Here is a 14131-nt window from a genome sequence, read left to right as displayed (position 1 = left end):
GGAGCGTGAGCTCTTACAGACGGAAGTACCTTGGCCTGTCAGCTAACATGCATGGCTTCTTCTGATGTGCTCTTTACCTCTAGAACTACAGCACAGAGGAGCACAGTTGTGTTTGCCCCAGCTCCCTCAGTAACCATGACTAAATGCCGTATTTTCCCAATTTAGTATATTCACGTTGAGGAGGGAAAGATCTGGCATTTTCTGATTAAGGTACAGATTTGATTGTGGAGGTCAAATTTCGTCATCCTCTTCTCACACATTAGCCACAGTAAATACAACATTAATGTTTTCTTTGAGATTTTGAAGTAGCAGGAGAATAGGTCACTCTATTTACTCCCTATATTTGTGAATATAATTCTTTATAGTGCTCTTTCTATTTGTTTCTATTTGTTTATATGTTGTTATCTTAAGTGCTCTCTATTTTTTATCATGGTTCAAGAACTATTTAGGGAGTCCTTGCTGTGTGCCAGGTGCTGCCACTCCTTAAAACCTTTTGAGGAATAGGGATTATCTCTTAATACTAACACTGATACTAAGCTAATGTGTCTTCATTATGACTTAGTGCGCAGCTCTGAGTGGAATGGCACGTTGTGCGCCGTGATGAAGGCTGTTGAGTTACAGAACTTAGCAGAACCATAGAGTTTACACTGGTAGGTCTTGAGCATTTAATGTGTGCCTGTCCTGGTACCTTCCAAATATAAACTCAGTTAGTCTTTAGAAGAACCCCAGGTAGTTACGGTTATTTCCTTAGTAAGTGGTAGAGTCAAGATTATAACTCAGGTCTAGCTAATTCCAGAGCATAACACTCTTAACCACTGTACCATTCTGCCTTACAATAACTTAACAGATACCATGAGCTTTAATCTTAAAGTCCAGTTAGAAAAATTGATATGTTTCCAGCTTTTCCAACAATTTAGATCTTGCTTTAGCATCCTTTGGAGGGCAATTTGAGCTTGGAATTGAAATCATTTGAAATGAGTTAGTTAGTTGGGGAATGATGAAAAGGAAACAGGCTTGAAAATACCAAAAAGCTTTCATTAGTTGCTTCTTAGTATGTAACATTATACAAAGAAACTATACCCAAACTATTCTTTTCTTTGATGAACTACAATTTAACTCCTGATGTAGGTAGAAATGAGAGGCTCAGACCACTGAACAAATATTAAATAATGTACGAGATAATGCATAACTCAAAGGATACATGTGTATGATGAGGGAGGGGAGGGAGGAAGTGGGCAAGGACATTAGATGTGTCATGGAGTGATGGCCATCGCCAGTGTAGTCTCTGGTTCCGAGGAAAGTTGGATGGTCACGTATCTGCCGCAGCCTATAGGTGTTACTCAGTGGGAAGAGGTCTGCATTTGTTTAATTTTAGGTTTGGAACACAGCCCGAGGCTTGCTCCTTTGTACTATGATTCATCACTTCTTACATACTAAGCTGACTCAAAATGGAGATAGTGCTTGTGAGAAAGTGATCAAGAAATGTAAGGGAGTCCGGAAATGGTGTGGGCGATCAGGTCCATGAGTCTGAATCAGCACTGACCGTCGCCGGGTCCGTGTGATGCAACAGTGGGAGATGAGTGAGAATCTCTTTATCTTAACTCTGGGGTTGCTCATCGTGGCTGTATATGATGTTACAGGCCACAAAATTATCCTTTTTTCGTGGTAACTTTAGTATTTGGGGGTAGCAAATGCATTATTATAAAGACCGTCTTTTGAATTTGGGGGTTAGTATGTCAGGTCAGAACTTTGGGGAAAGATGTGAATAGTACTCTAAGAGTTAAGTCTCTGAGGCAGACTGGCTGGGTTCCAGTGCTCCTCTGTCACCGTGTGACTGTCACCCTCTCTGACTCTTTCCTCATCTGTAATATTTGAATGGTGATATACCTACCTCAGAGGGTTGGGTGAGGACTGTAGGAAATAATACTTGTGAAGAATTAGAACAGAGCTGGACATGTAGCAAATGTTCCGTGCATTTATTACATTTCTTTTTGTGCAAACGTTAATAGTTACTTCTGTTGCTTCTACTGCAGCCATTATCATTACAATTATTAATATAGCCACTTCCCTTTTCCAGTCCTTTTGTCCTGTATAGATTGTGGTGGCTTCCAGCTGACTTTTCTGTCTTCATCTAATCTCACTTAGAGTTGTGCTATTCCATATATTTTAATCTTACTATTAAGAATCCACAATCATTTCCTCCTTCCCACCATGTTCAGGCTAAACTTCCTTTGTTGGGGGTTGAAATCCCTTTGCCGGTGGTGTCCCCTTCCTCCTGATATTCTAACCAGACCTTTCATTATTCCTCAGGTCGGTCTTTTAGCCCCAGGTCAGTGGTCTGCGTCCTCTACTTTCTACTAAAGTTTGTGCCTGCCACCTTTCCGTGGCAGCTTCCTTTCCTTTCCACCATGTGCTAGTAGCTTTCAACACTCGCTTCTGCGCCTGCTCTTCCAGAATAGACCTTCCCTCACTGATTCACGAAACTGGGCAGCACTTGTACTGTGCAGTCCCATGTCTTGCGCTTGTAACTACGCTGCTTTGTGTTCTTTTAACTTGTACATTTTGCTGTCCCCTTACCTAAATATTGAACCCTTTGGAAGTATGGATTAGGGTTTATGAGGGCAGGGATTCTCTCTGTCTTCACTGGATCCTCAGTGCCTTATGAGTATCAAACAGTCCTCATGATTCTTTATTGTATAACAACTCCTTTTTCATTGAGAAACTCTCTAAGATCTAGTTCAGTCTTTATAAAGTAGCAAAGGAAATACAACTGAATGAATCAATGAAACATCTGTCCTGTTTCTCAAGGAAAATGCCAGGATCCGTTGGGAAAAGATCTGTAAGTTCTCTAAGCAACTTGATGAAAGCCTTTGCTTAAGAATAATGGTAGTATTTTAAAATTTCCATCACACCTTACATTTTGGAGAAAGCACATTTTTATTTATTTTTTAAGTAGCTTTTATTTTCTTGGCATGTAACTTTTTAATACCATGTATGTAAATCTTTAAAGCTGTTATTGCTCTCTTTATTATGTGAGAAGTAGTATGTAAATTTATTTTTCCCTCATTGTAATTGGATACCCATAGTGTTTATAAGTGTTGTGTTACCTGACCAGTTGAATGTAGGGGTAGGTTGGAAGAAAACTTTTCTTAAGAGTTGTAGTTTTCCGCTTTATTGTTTCTGAAAGGTCAAGAACTCTGCTCCCTCATTGTGAGTTAGGATTTCTGTCCTTTTATTCTTTCTCTTTACTCAATAGCCGAACCAGATTTCCCTGGAGGAGAACATCCTGGTCTCCCGTTACATTAACAACCCCCTGCTCATAGACGGTGAGTTGAGATTGGGCCCTTGACGGGCTCGATCTTGCTAATTTTAAAGAATATTTTCACAGTCTTCTCTAGTAAGTCTTTATGAAGCTGGTGTAATTCTTGGCAGCTGTGACTCCAGAGATGAGGCTGGTGCCTTACCTACCTCATAGGATTATTTTGAAGATGAAATGAGAGAATAGAAAACAAAAAGTGCTTTGTAGTACATCTACGTGAGAGCTGCACAGTCTGTGTATGTAAGCTCTCTTTCTCAATGGATGTGTATGAGATATATATATATATTTGTAGGAAATGAGTAATGATTTATTCTTAAAGGGCAGGGTATGCAGGCAGTATGTGTTTTGTGGGGAGAGGAAGACTATTCTTTCTTTCATATTTCTTTATGAACCCCAATTTTTTTTTCTAGATTTCAAGTTTGACGTGCGCCTCTACGTGCTTGTGACTTCCTATGATCCTCTTGTCATCTATCTCTATGAAGAGGGATTGGCTAGGTAAGAGACTTTTGGGGGGAAGGGGTGTTTATCAGAATGGCTCCATTTAACGAGTGTGTTAAGATCAGGCTCTTTCTGTTACATTCAACTCAGAAGACGAGAGTGTACCCAGATGGGCTTCAGATGGCAGAACAGCAGTCATGTTACTTTGCAGTCTCCCTTGCATCTCTGCACGTAGGAACGTGCCTCTCTGTGTAAACCCACACCTTTCCCAGCAGGGATCCAGGATCACGTTGTGTTTTCAGGCCACGGTGGTAGTTACGATGACCCTAGGGTACTGAGATAATTTGTCACTTTTCTTCACAACCGATCTAGGAAGGGAAAAATCCCATATCGATATACCTGTTCTATAACAGACATTTATTCCAGTGCTCCCAACGACCTTGTAGTTAATGCAGTTTTGCAGTTGGGGAAACAGGCTTCCGGGGGTGAGGAGAGAACTTGGTCACTCTTCAGAACTCTCCCAGCTGGATGGTAGTGGAGTGGGGCTTTGTACTGGTGGATATCACTCCAGAGCTCATAGCCTGAGCTGTTTCATGGCCTCTTGTTGCCCTTTTGTATTTTGGAGACATTAGCTGCTTTTTTTTTTACCCCTACCTGTAAATAATATACCTTACAGTGATTATATATACATTCTGTTTCTCTTGATGTACTTTTTAGGTTTTAAGATAATGGAAGTGACTTTCTTACAAAATTAAACTCAAGTTATAATAATTTGAAGGTTTTTTTCCACCACCAGAAAATTTTACCGGTGACATAGGCCTTTTAAATTGTTTAGAATAAGTATGTAATTTTGCTGTGCTTGTATTCTTTTCCCCTACAAAACTAATATATAAATCTCTTTACTAACTAGCTTGCCCTGAAGTTCCTTTTCTGCTTGGTGGCCTTATAGGACCCAGCAGTTGAGGACTTACTTTGCGTCTGCAGTCAGCCATGACAGGCTAAAAAGTATGGTCTGTATTTGTGTATTTTAGAAAATGCACTTGGAAGATGGGAAATATCACGGTTAAAAGGAGGCTACCTATCTAAGTTTAGGTGCTTTGACACGAATTATTGTCCTCTGAAAGCTGTTATTTTCTTTTTTTTCTTATTTCTTCTTTCTTTTTTTAAGAATTTATTCATTTATTTGACAGGCAGAGATCACAAGTAGGCAGAGAGGCAGGCAGAGAGAGAGAGGAGGAAGCAGAGAGCCCAATGCGGGACTCGATCCCAGAACCCTGAGATTATGACCCAAGCCGAAGGCAGAGTCTTAACCCATTGAGCCACCCAGGTGCCCTGGAAGCTGTTATTTTAGAATGTTATTTTAATTCTATCATCGAGTCACATTTTTTGATGCATCCTGTGACTAGAATCAGGGTGAGCGCCTTTAACCAGCTTGTAGCGGGTTGAGGTGAGCCTCCCCTTCCCCTCTAGGTGGCAGCGACAGCATTCAGAAACACGGTCATGGAAGATTTCTGAGTCTGTGTGTGAGGAACACTGGAGGGTACTGAAGCTCCATGGTTCTAGACGCTTGTTCCTTGGAAAGGAGGGGGAAGCTAAAGTCTTTCTCAGTTCTTAGGGAAAGGGCTGACCCGGGCATCTGAGCACACCAGGCCTCCTAGCTCTAATCAGCTTTTCATAGGCAGACAGTTTTCTGTCGTGTTTGTAGACACACGTGCTCTCAGACTTTGAAGTAAAAGTTTAAAAGCTGAATCTCCATACTATGTAGATCAAAAAGAAGGGAAAAGATACCCTTTCCTCCTGCTCAGGAGTATGAGATGCTGAGGGGTTTCCATTTTCTAAGTCGAGGTACCTGAGTTTACCCTCTTGTCCAGCGTGAGCTTCTCCACCTCCTTCCCTCCCTGCATCCTCACCCCATCTTGCCTCCAGTGCCTTTTGCAGGAGCTGATTATGTCCTGCCACAAAGTGAACTTCTTGAATAGGGAAAAGACCTCAAGGTTACACCCACTGTTTCTCAGGGATGCCGTCCGAGCATCTTCTGCGTATTATTCCAAAGACCTTGCACTCACGCTATCAGTAGCCCTCTCTGTTGGTAAAATTTAGTGTAGCTTTCAGGCCTCAGTGGTTCAGATATGAAATGAGAGCACTACAACATTCATTATAGAACTTCCTACAGATATGCGAGTGCTGTGTCTACTGGGTGTGTGTGGGAAATCAGATCCACTGAATTGAGTAACTGTCTTCCCTCGCCCCCAGCAGGGATGAGTGTGTGTATGTGTGGGTGCGTGTGTGCACTTTTTTTTCATGGATGCTTTTTTTTCTTCCCCACCAGAATTATTTGGAAAACAGTTTAAAAAAAAAAAAACAAAAAACTCAGACCAAATTGAACCAAGTAATAATAGGACTGTTCAGGGCTTCGGCTCAGTTAATGTAAAAGTATAGGTACATCTCCAGGCTTCACACAAGCACGGTGCAGTATGGCCTGGGCCTGGCTATTAGTGAGGCCTGCGAGGCTCTGCTGCCCTTCACAGCCACTTCCATGTGCCCGAGTTCCTGTGTCTTAACTCACTGTGTATCTTGGCATTCATCTGCTTCTTTTTAATCCTCAGAATCTGCTCAACTGTGTCATTACATTCAACAATAGTCCATAGCGTCTCCAGATCTGCAGCCTCTGGTAATTCGGGGTCACGTGTGTTTTCTGTAGACATTGCTGAAGATAATCAGTTTGGGATGAGATTACTAGGCCGTTTTACTTTGAGGCTCAACAAGGAAAACCGTAATTTTTCCTAAAGAGAAAGCATTGGCAGCAAATTTAATTGGCTTCCTCTTTAGAAAACAAGGGTCTTCTCCTGTGTCACTCCTGTTTTGGGCCCCAAATTAATGCTTAGGAGACATAAAGATTAAGTGCATTTCCCAAGACTGTTTTGTAAACTAGATATTTTGTGTCAGTTCTTGACCTTTTTAAACTTATTAAGAAAAAGACCAGAAATAGTTTCTTTTTAGATTAATAATTTCCAGTTGTCTTTGTTGTTTTATTAACACAGAAAAACTGTCATTGTTTTCCTATACATGGGCAAACTATGGAGATGTTTAGAAAAAAAATTGGGTTCCTCGTATTTGGGCCCAGCATTTTTGCCCCAAAGGTTCACCCTGTTGTTGAGTTTGACAAGTGTGTTCCTGCTTTGCACCAGCAGGGGACACTCAGTTTCCAGAGAGGGGTACCATTCTCTACCAAAATGGTGTAGATTCTTTTTCTTGTCAGAGGTGGGATCCAAAAAGACTTTGTCCTGGATTTTACAGTTTTAAGTGGATCCAGTATGTGGTCTAAACGATTTGATGAGGCCTTTTTTGAGACAGAGCTAATAGGCACATTTTCACTACAACGGGAAAAATAAAAAGTCAAAATTGACTTGAAAACCAAGTGTGTTGTCAGACACCCAAAGATAGGTCGCACTGGCAACACGGGGGCAGCAAAGGTGCCCATCCACAGAATTGGAAACTCCCATCCACACTGGAAGGTGGGAGGCGAGGGCAGTGAGAAGGTCCCTCAGGCCCTGCCTCTCTTCTGCTTTAGCCCCGTTATTCAACAGGAATTCAGAAAAGACCCCAAAGCATTTGTAATGCCTTTCCCTTCTTCCCCACCCCCCAGTTCCTTCTTCAGTAGCCTTCCTTGCTAATTAACACTGGCTCCGCAGGGATATTTACCTTTTCTCTGCTGGATTCCTGTGGTTTTGAAAGAATTCAGGTACTCGCTGGTTGCCAAGGAATTCAGATTACCTCACAGGCTGCACACTGTCCAGAATCTGCCACAGCAGTGAGGGGGGTGGGGGGCTGTGGAGACAGCAGCGAGGGCAAGAAAACCCTCTCCGGTGCTCATTGTCACCCTCGCTGGCAGGCCTCTGCTGTTTGTGAAGTTTGACTCATTTCTGGCTCCGAAGACCAGGGATCAGGCTGGTAATCCCCTCCCAGACGGCTCCGTGGGGCGCTGCCTAGTCACTGCAACGCGCTGGCAGTCTCCCGCCTGCAGCTGGTTGACAGCAGATCAGAGAGCCCTTGGGCCTCTTGTTCTCGTCCATAAGATTTGTCTGGGTCAGGCCAGGATGAAACCCAGTGGCTCCTGGCAAGGCCGCCGGAGGTGCTGTCTCTTCATCCTCCGGGCCTTTCTGGCTTGGAATGGCTACACCTGCTGCAAGATAACTCAGGTGCCCCAGCCTGGGGCTCCTGGGGGCTGGCTTCCTTTTTCTTTTGTACTTTTGGACTGAAGGTTTGTTAGATGATGTGGACTCTCAAAGGGGAGGGGCTCACTGCCCTACTTCCAGATTATCTCTGACTCCGGCTATTCTGCTGTATCTGTGAAGAACAACATAGGTTTTGAATGGAGGAAGAGAGTTAAAAGGATTCCACTAAGTCTCTGTTTGCCTTCCTGTTTTGGTTCCGCACTGGTGACATTCCTGGGACAAGCAACTCGTGTGCAGTTTCAGTTCATGCTTGTCCAGTACCTTCTATGTGCCTAACAGGATCCCTTCCCATGGACACCTGAGAGTTTTAGACAGATCGTTACGTTGTCCCCGTTCTCATGGAGAAACATTAAGAAGCAAAAAGGAAATGTAGCTTTTGACTTCAGAATTCATTATCAGGGGGCACCTGGGTGGCTCAGTGGGTTAAGCCTCTGCCGTCCGCTCAGGTCATGATCCCAGGGTTCTGAGATCGAGCCCCACGTCAGGCTCTCTGCTCAGCGAGGAGCCGGCTTCCTCCCCCCTCTCTCTGCCTGCTTGTGATCTCTCTCTCTCTGTCAAATAAATAAATAAAATAGTAAAAAAAAACAAAGAATTCATTATCAGAACAAAGATTATGTATTTCAGTGTGGTTTATAAAAAGGCATATACTTCTCCACTGGTGGGCTGTGAAATAGTAAACAGAGTTTCAGATTTGGCGAAGAAGTCCAGGCTACCTTCCCCCCCGCCCTTTTTTTTTGGTGTAAAGGTCAAGGCTGTGAAATGCTGTCATCAGAGCTTTTTCTAAATTTTGATTTCATTAAGAGGGAGGTTCAAGACTCAATTCCATCACTTTGATTTCAGTATGTGCCAGCATAAGTATTTGCAAATGTGGTCCTGGGGTGGCTGGTGAATTATGTCTTTTAGGTTGCGGCTAATGAAGAGCTCGCGTTGAAGCTTGCAGACCTAGATGGGTTGAAATTTGATATGTGAAGTTCTACATCAGGGGTCACAAACCTACAGACTCCCAAGGACATTCACTGAGAGTGAGCGTTGAGTGTGAGTAGGGGGAGGGGCAGAGAGAGAGAGAATCCCAAGCAGACTCTGCCTTGAGCACAGAGCCGGACTCGAGGCTCCATCTCACAACCCTGAGATCACAACCTGAGCCAAAATCAAGAGTTGGACACTTAACCGACCGAGCCACCCAGGCACCCCGAGAATACCTAGATTTTTATTGAGAAACTTACTTCTGTTTTTAGACTTTGAATTTTGAAACCATTTCAGACTTCTAGAAAAGCTATAAAAGTAGCGCAAAGTTACCTTTTACCCTGCATGTAGAGATCCCATTCGGATTTTGCCATTTGTCCTAATAGTGTTCTCTGTAACAAAAGCCTCCAAGCCCGGATCACGTGGTTTATTTAGTTGTCATGTCTCTTTGGTCCCCTTTGGTCTGGAACAGTTCCCTCAGTCTTCCCATGACTTTTATGACCTTAGTATTTGTGAAGATGACAGGCCAGTCATTTTTTAGGATGTTCTTCCATTGGAGTTATCTGATATTTTTTCATGAGTAGACCCAGCTTATGTATTTTTGGCCAGAATACCACAGAAGTGATGCCATGTTGTTATTGCATTAAAACTGATGGCACACGATAACAATTTATTGGTGTTTGACCACTTGGTTAAGGTTATGTCTACTAGATCTGTCTGCTGTAAGATTACTTTGTTTTCCGCTCTCTCATTAATAAGTGTCTTCTGAGGAGATTTTGAGACCATGTAAAATCTCATCCCTCCTCTTGTTTTTACTCAGTGATTTTACTATCCATTGATGTTTCTCGCCCGAGTTATTACTATGACAGTTGCCGAATGATGACTTTCTGATTCCATTATTCCTTTTCCTTTTATTATTTGGCATTTTATTCCAAGGAAGAGCTGTCTCTTCTTCCCATTTATTTATTCATTTATTTATTTATACCAGTGGGGACTCAAGGACTCCTATATTTTATTTGATGGGTTATAATCCTTTATTATCAGGATTTATTTTGATGTCATATTGTCTCAGATTTGGCTAGTGGGAACCCCTGTAAGCTGGCTTTTGTGTCCTCTCATTTCTTTGAGCACAAGATGTTCCAGGCTTCTCTCATTCTTTCTGTGCCCCAGCTCTGGAATCAACCATTGTCTCCGAGGGGCACTGATTGCTTTTAATGGAGAACAGTATTTAGAAATCAAGATCCAGGAGCTAGATAATCTCATTGCTCTGGGATATCTCTGCTTTCAGGTCCTTGAAATGGGTAGACCAAGGAAATCTATGTTTGTATATGTATATATGGACACAGACACACATTGACATTTATATTTATTTTTGTATCTGTTTCCATACATTGAAAAGCAGGAATTTATACTAATACCTCCAATTCTCCTTCAAAACTACAGGGTTCATTTGAGACTTTCTCTGTCCTTGTTTCTTATCTCTCCAACAGTGAGAAATCTGACTCTCTTTATCTTCAACATATTTATTTACCCAATTCCCTTGTGTGTAGCCAATCTCTGGACCTCCTTGGCCATTGCCTCCCTCAGATGCCCTCCTTGTGTGGACTCTGACCCCTGTGGGGCCGCCATCCTGCACAGATAACCTCTGTGTACTGACTGTGGGCCGCCTTCCTATGCTGTCCTCTATCTTCCTCCATATCAGTCATGGCTGCAGGAAGAGAGGTTGAGTTTTTAAACACTAGCCAAATCATCCAGGTTTTTTGTTTTGTTTTAAAACAATTTGTGGGCTAATCAAAACTTGATTGGTAGGCTGGTAGAACCTCTAGTCTAGATAATACGAAGGAAATGTTGGGAACTGGTGACCAGAGATGAACATGGTCTTTTAATAGGGGCTTTAGTTTAGAAGGGAAGAGATGAGCTTGCATACACCTATGTGGCCTTGTACATTCCCCATCAGGCTAAGCAAAATAGAGTATGGCTTTTGGCCCTTTTGGTAACTTTCCACCAAGCCTAAGTTTGTTTTTGTTTTTGTTTTCTCTAATTCTCACTTCTTACTGCTTTTTACATTCTTTAGAAGCCCACTCTGTGACACCAATAATCTTGTCCTTGCTGGAGTTCAGAATATAAATTCCTCAGGGAAAAGGAAGATTAGGACGAAGAAACATTGTTAGAGATGCAGTCCGATTGAAAAAAGAAGTGTAGAAATGACAGATGAGTGGAGTACCAGGTTTCTCGACTGGCAGGCTTTTGCCAGTCTTTTCTTGTTGTCGATCAAGTTAGATCAGATCATCATATCAAGGAGAGATGAAAAGCCTCTTTCTCTGAAGCAGAACCTTTTCCCTCCCTCTCCATCATTATTCTTTTGGGGGGAGAGGATGGCAGGAAGTATGTCACTGTGAGGTAATGTCTGGGTGAGGCAGGCAGGCCCCTTGGGTCCTCTTTGCATTTCTTAAGAATTCAGAGAATGACTGTCTCCCACTTGATTGGGGAATGGCTATAGAAGGAAGTTTGGGATGCATAGATAGGGTTTACTTACCATGGAGTGACATGGTTTAGAAGTTAGGTGATAACTACTGGAAGTTTCTGAAAAATCAGAGGTCCTTCTCACACACAGACATAATGGACATCAGACCCTTGTCCCTTAGCCATAAGTGCCTGGTCAGCATTTTCTCTTTGTCCACATCCTTCTTCCTGTCCTCATGTTTGTTTATTTTAATTTCGGGGTTTTTGGGGGGTTGTTTTTCACTTTTCTTTCTTTGGCTTTCATATATTTCTAGTACAGGGAATTAGGAAGCGGAGATAGTGGGTGGGTGAGAAGAAATAGAGAAGAGGAACATTTTTAAATGCTGCCCTTTAATGTGGTGGAAATTCATGTTGACTTCATAGTCTGAGTAAGCATATGTAAATAATTTGTAAATCATATGAAAATAAACTTGTGGCCTTCCAGGATTTTTTTTCACACACTTGGATGTGCCTCTTGGGAAAACCAGTTTAGTGAAGGGTGATATGGTTATGGCGGTATGTAAACAGGGGTTGATATTTACCATAACCATTCGACTCAAGTGTCCTTTTGTTGATGTTGAGCATCACTGGAAAGTTTTCTCTTTCCCTGGTTACTTCCTTCAGAGGCACGTATATTTTATACTTTGGTCTTCTTTTGGCAGTAGTCCAGGGTATCAAATTGCTGCTCTGTTTTCAGTGGGCTCCATGTTTAATCCCTCCGTCTTTTGCCTTCATTCCAAATTCAGGAATTAGTCTCCTACACGATGCTCATATTTAAGCTGTTCTTGCAGACCTAGGCTTTGTGTGCTGTGAACGCTGCCATTGTTATTTCTTAACATGAACTTTAAAGATCACCTCTGGTATTTCTGCAGATGAGTTTTAAATCTATATAACATGCTGACAGTTTTTTCTTTTTGCTTAATGTTGTCCATAGAATCCTATGGTGCCATGCACTGTGTCCGCACCCACGGGGTGTTTCTTGACCAGCTCATGCCCTGTCATTCACAGCATCCCACACACAATTTCCCTGGCAAGGGTAACTCTGTTTTCATTTTTCACCCTTCCTATTGATCTAAGGTTCTGTAAAAGTAGCAGCAACATGTGTTGTAGAGTCATGTAGGGGGTGGGGAGTATTGATGAATTTATTACATCCTTTGAACTTAATGTTACTTACGGAATTCAGTGCATTATTACAACAGCCAGATCTGCAGACAGCAATATGGAGGGTGAGAAAATAATTCAATTTAGGGAGAAATGATTATTTCAACATTTAACCGGATATATATGGGACAACAATATTGTGACTAAGAACATGAGTTTTAGAGTTGGGACAGCCTTGGTTTCGATTCTGGGTGTGCTATTTCTTTTTTTTTTTTTTTAAGTTTTTATTTAAATTCCAGTTAGTTAACATACAGTGTAATATGTGTTTCAGGTGTTACAGTATACTGATTCAACACTTCCAAGCAACACCTGTGCTCATCACAACCAGTACCCTCCTTAGTCTCTCCCCACCTTTCACTGTGTAGAAGTTTTTTATTTTGATGTAGTTCCAATAATAAATTTTTGCTTTTGTTTCCCTTGCCTCAGGAGACATACCTAGAAAGAAGTTGCTATGGCCGATGTCAAAGAAGTTACTGCCTGTGTTCTCTTCCAGGATGAATTTTATGGTTTCAGGTCTCACGTTTAGGTCTTTAATCCATTTTGAATTTATTTTCATATGTGATGGAAGAAAGTCTAGTTTCATTCTTTCACATGTGGCTGTCCAGTTTTCCCAGTACCATTTGTTGAAGAGACTGTCTTTTTCCCATTGGATATCCTTTCCTGCTTTGTCTAAGATAAGTTGGCCATAGAGTTGTGGGCGCATTTCTGGGTTTTCTGTTCTGTCCTACTCATCTGTGTTTTTATTTTTTGTGCCAATACCAGTACCACCCTGTTTTGATGACTACAGCTTTGTAATGTAACTTTGAAGCTGGGAATTGTGATGCCTCCAGCTTTGCTGTGCTTTTTCAAGGTTGCTTTGGCTATTCTGGGTCTTTTGTGGTTCAGTACAAATTTTAGAATTATGTATTCTAGCTCTGCAAAAATGCTGTTGGGATTTTGATAGGGATTGTATTAAATGTGTGGATGGCTTTGGGTAATATGGACATTTTAACAATATTTGTTCTTCCAGTCCATGAGCATGGAATGTCTTTCCATTTCTTTGTGTCCTCTTCAATTTCTTTCATAAGTATTCTCTAGTTTTCAGAGTACGGATCTTTCAGCTCTTTGATTAGGCTTATTCCTGGGTATCTTATTCTTTTTGTTGTAATTGTAAATGGGATTGGTTCCTTAGTTTCTCTTTCTGCTGTTTCATTTTTGGTGTATAAAAACGCAGTGCATTTCTGTATGTTGATTTTATGTCCTGAGACTTTACTGAATTTATCAATTCTGCAGTTTTTTGGTGGAGTCTTTTGTGTTTTCTATGTAGAGTATCATGTCATTTGCAAATAGGAAAGTTTTACTTCTTCCTTGCCAATTTGGATGCCTTTTATTTCTTTCTGTTGTGTGACTGCTGTGGCTAGGACTTCCATTACTGTGTTGAATAAAAGTGGTGGGAGTGGACATCCTTGTCTTGTTCCTGATCTTAGGAGAAAAGCTCTCAGTTTTTTTTCCCATTGAAAATGATGTTAGTTAT

General features: G+C 41.7%; 1 protein-coding gene across 1 annotated transcript in view; it reads left to right on the top strand.

The window, feature by feature from the left end:
* TTLL5 (tubulin tyrosine ligase like 5) overlaps positions 1-14131 on the top strand; it is a gene marked incomplete at its 5' end in the record, with an annotated part of 276857 nt that overhangs the window by 33842 nt on the left and 228884 nt on the right. Inside the window, 2 exons of the mRNA XM_080807502.1 lie at positions 3257-3326; positions 3730-3814. Of these exons, the coding sequence (XP_080663628.1) occupies positions 3257-3326; positions 3730-3814 (155 nt within the window). The remainder of the gene's footprint in view (positions 1-3256; positions 3327-3729; positions 3815-14131) is intronic.

This window comes from Martes martes (assembly GCF_963455335.1).
Source record: "Martes martes genome assembly, chromosome: 7".
Taxonomy (NCBI): Eukaryota; Metazoa; Chordata; class Mammalia; order Carnivora; family Mustelidae; genus Martes; species Martes martes.
Note: the sequence above shows the minus strand (reverse complement) of the source record. Positions and strands in the feature narration are given on the sequence as shown.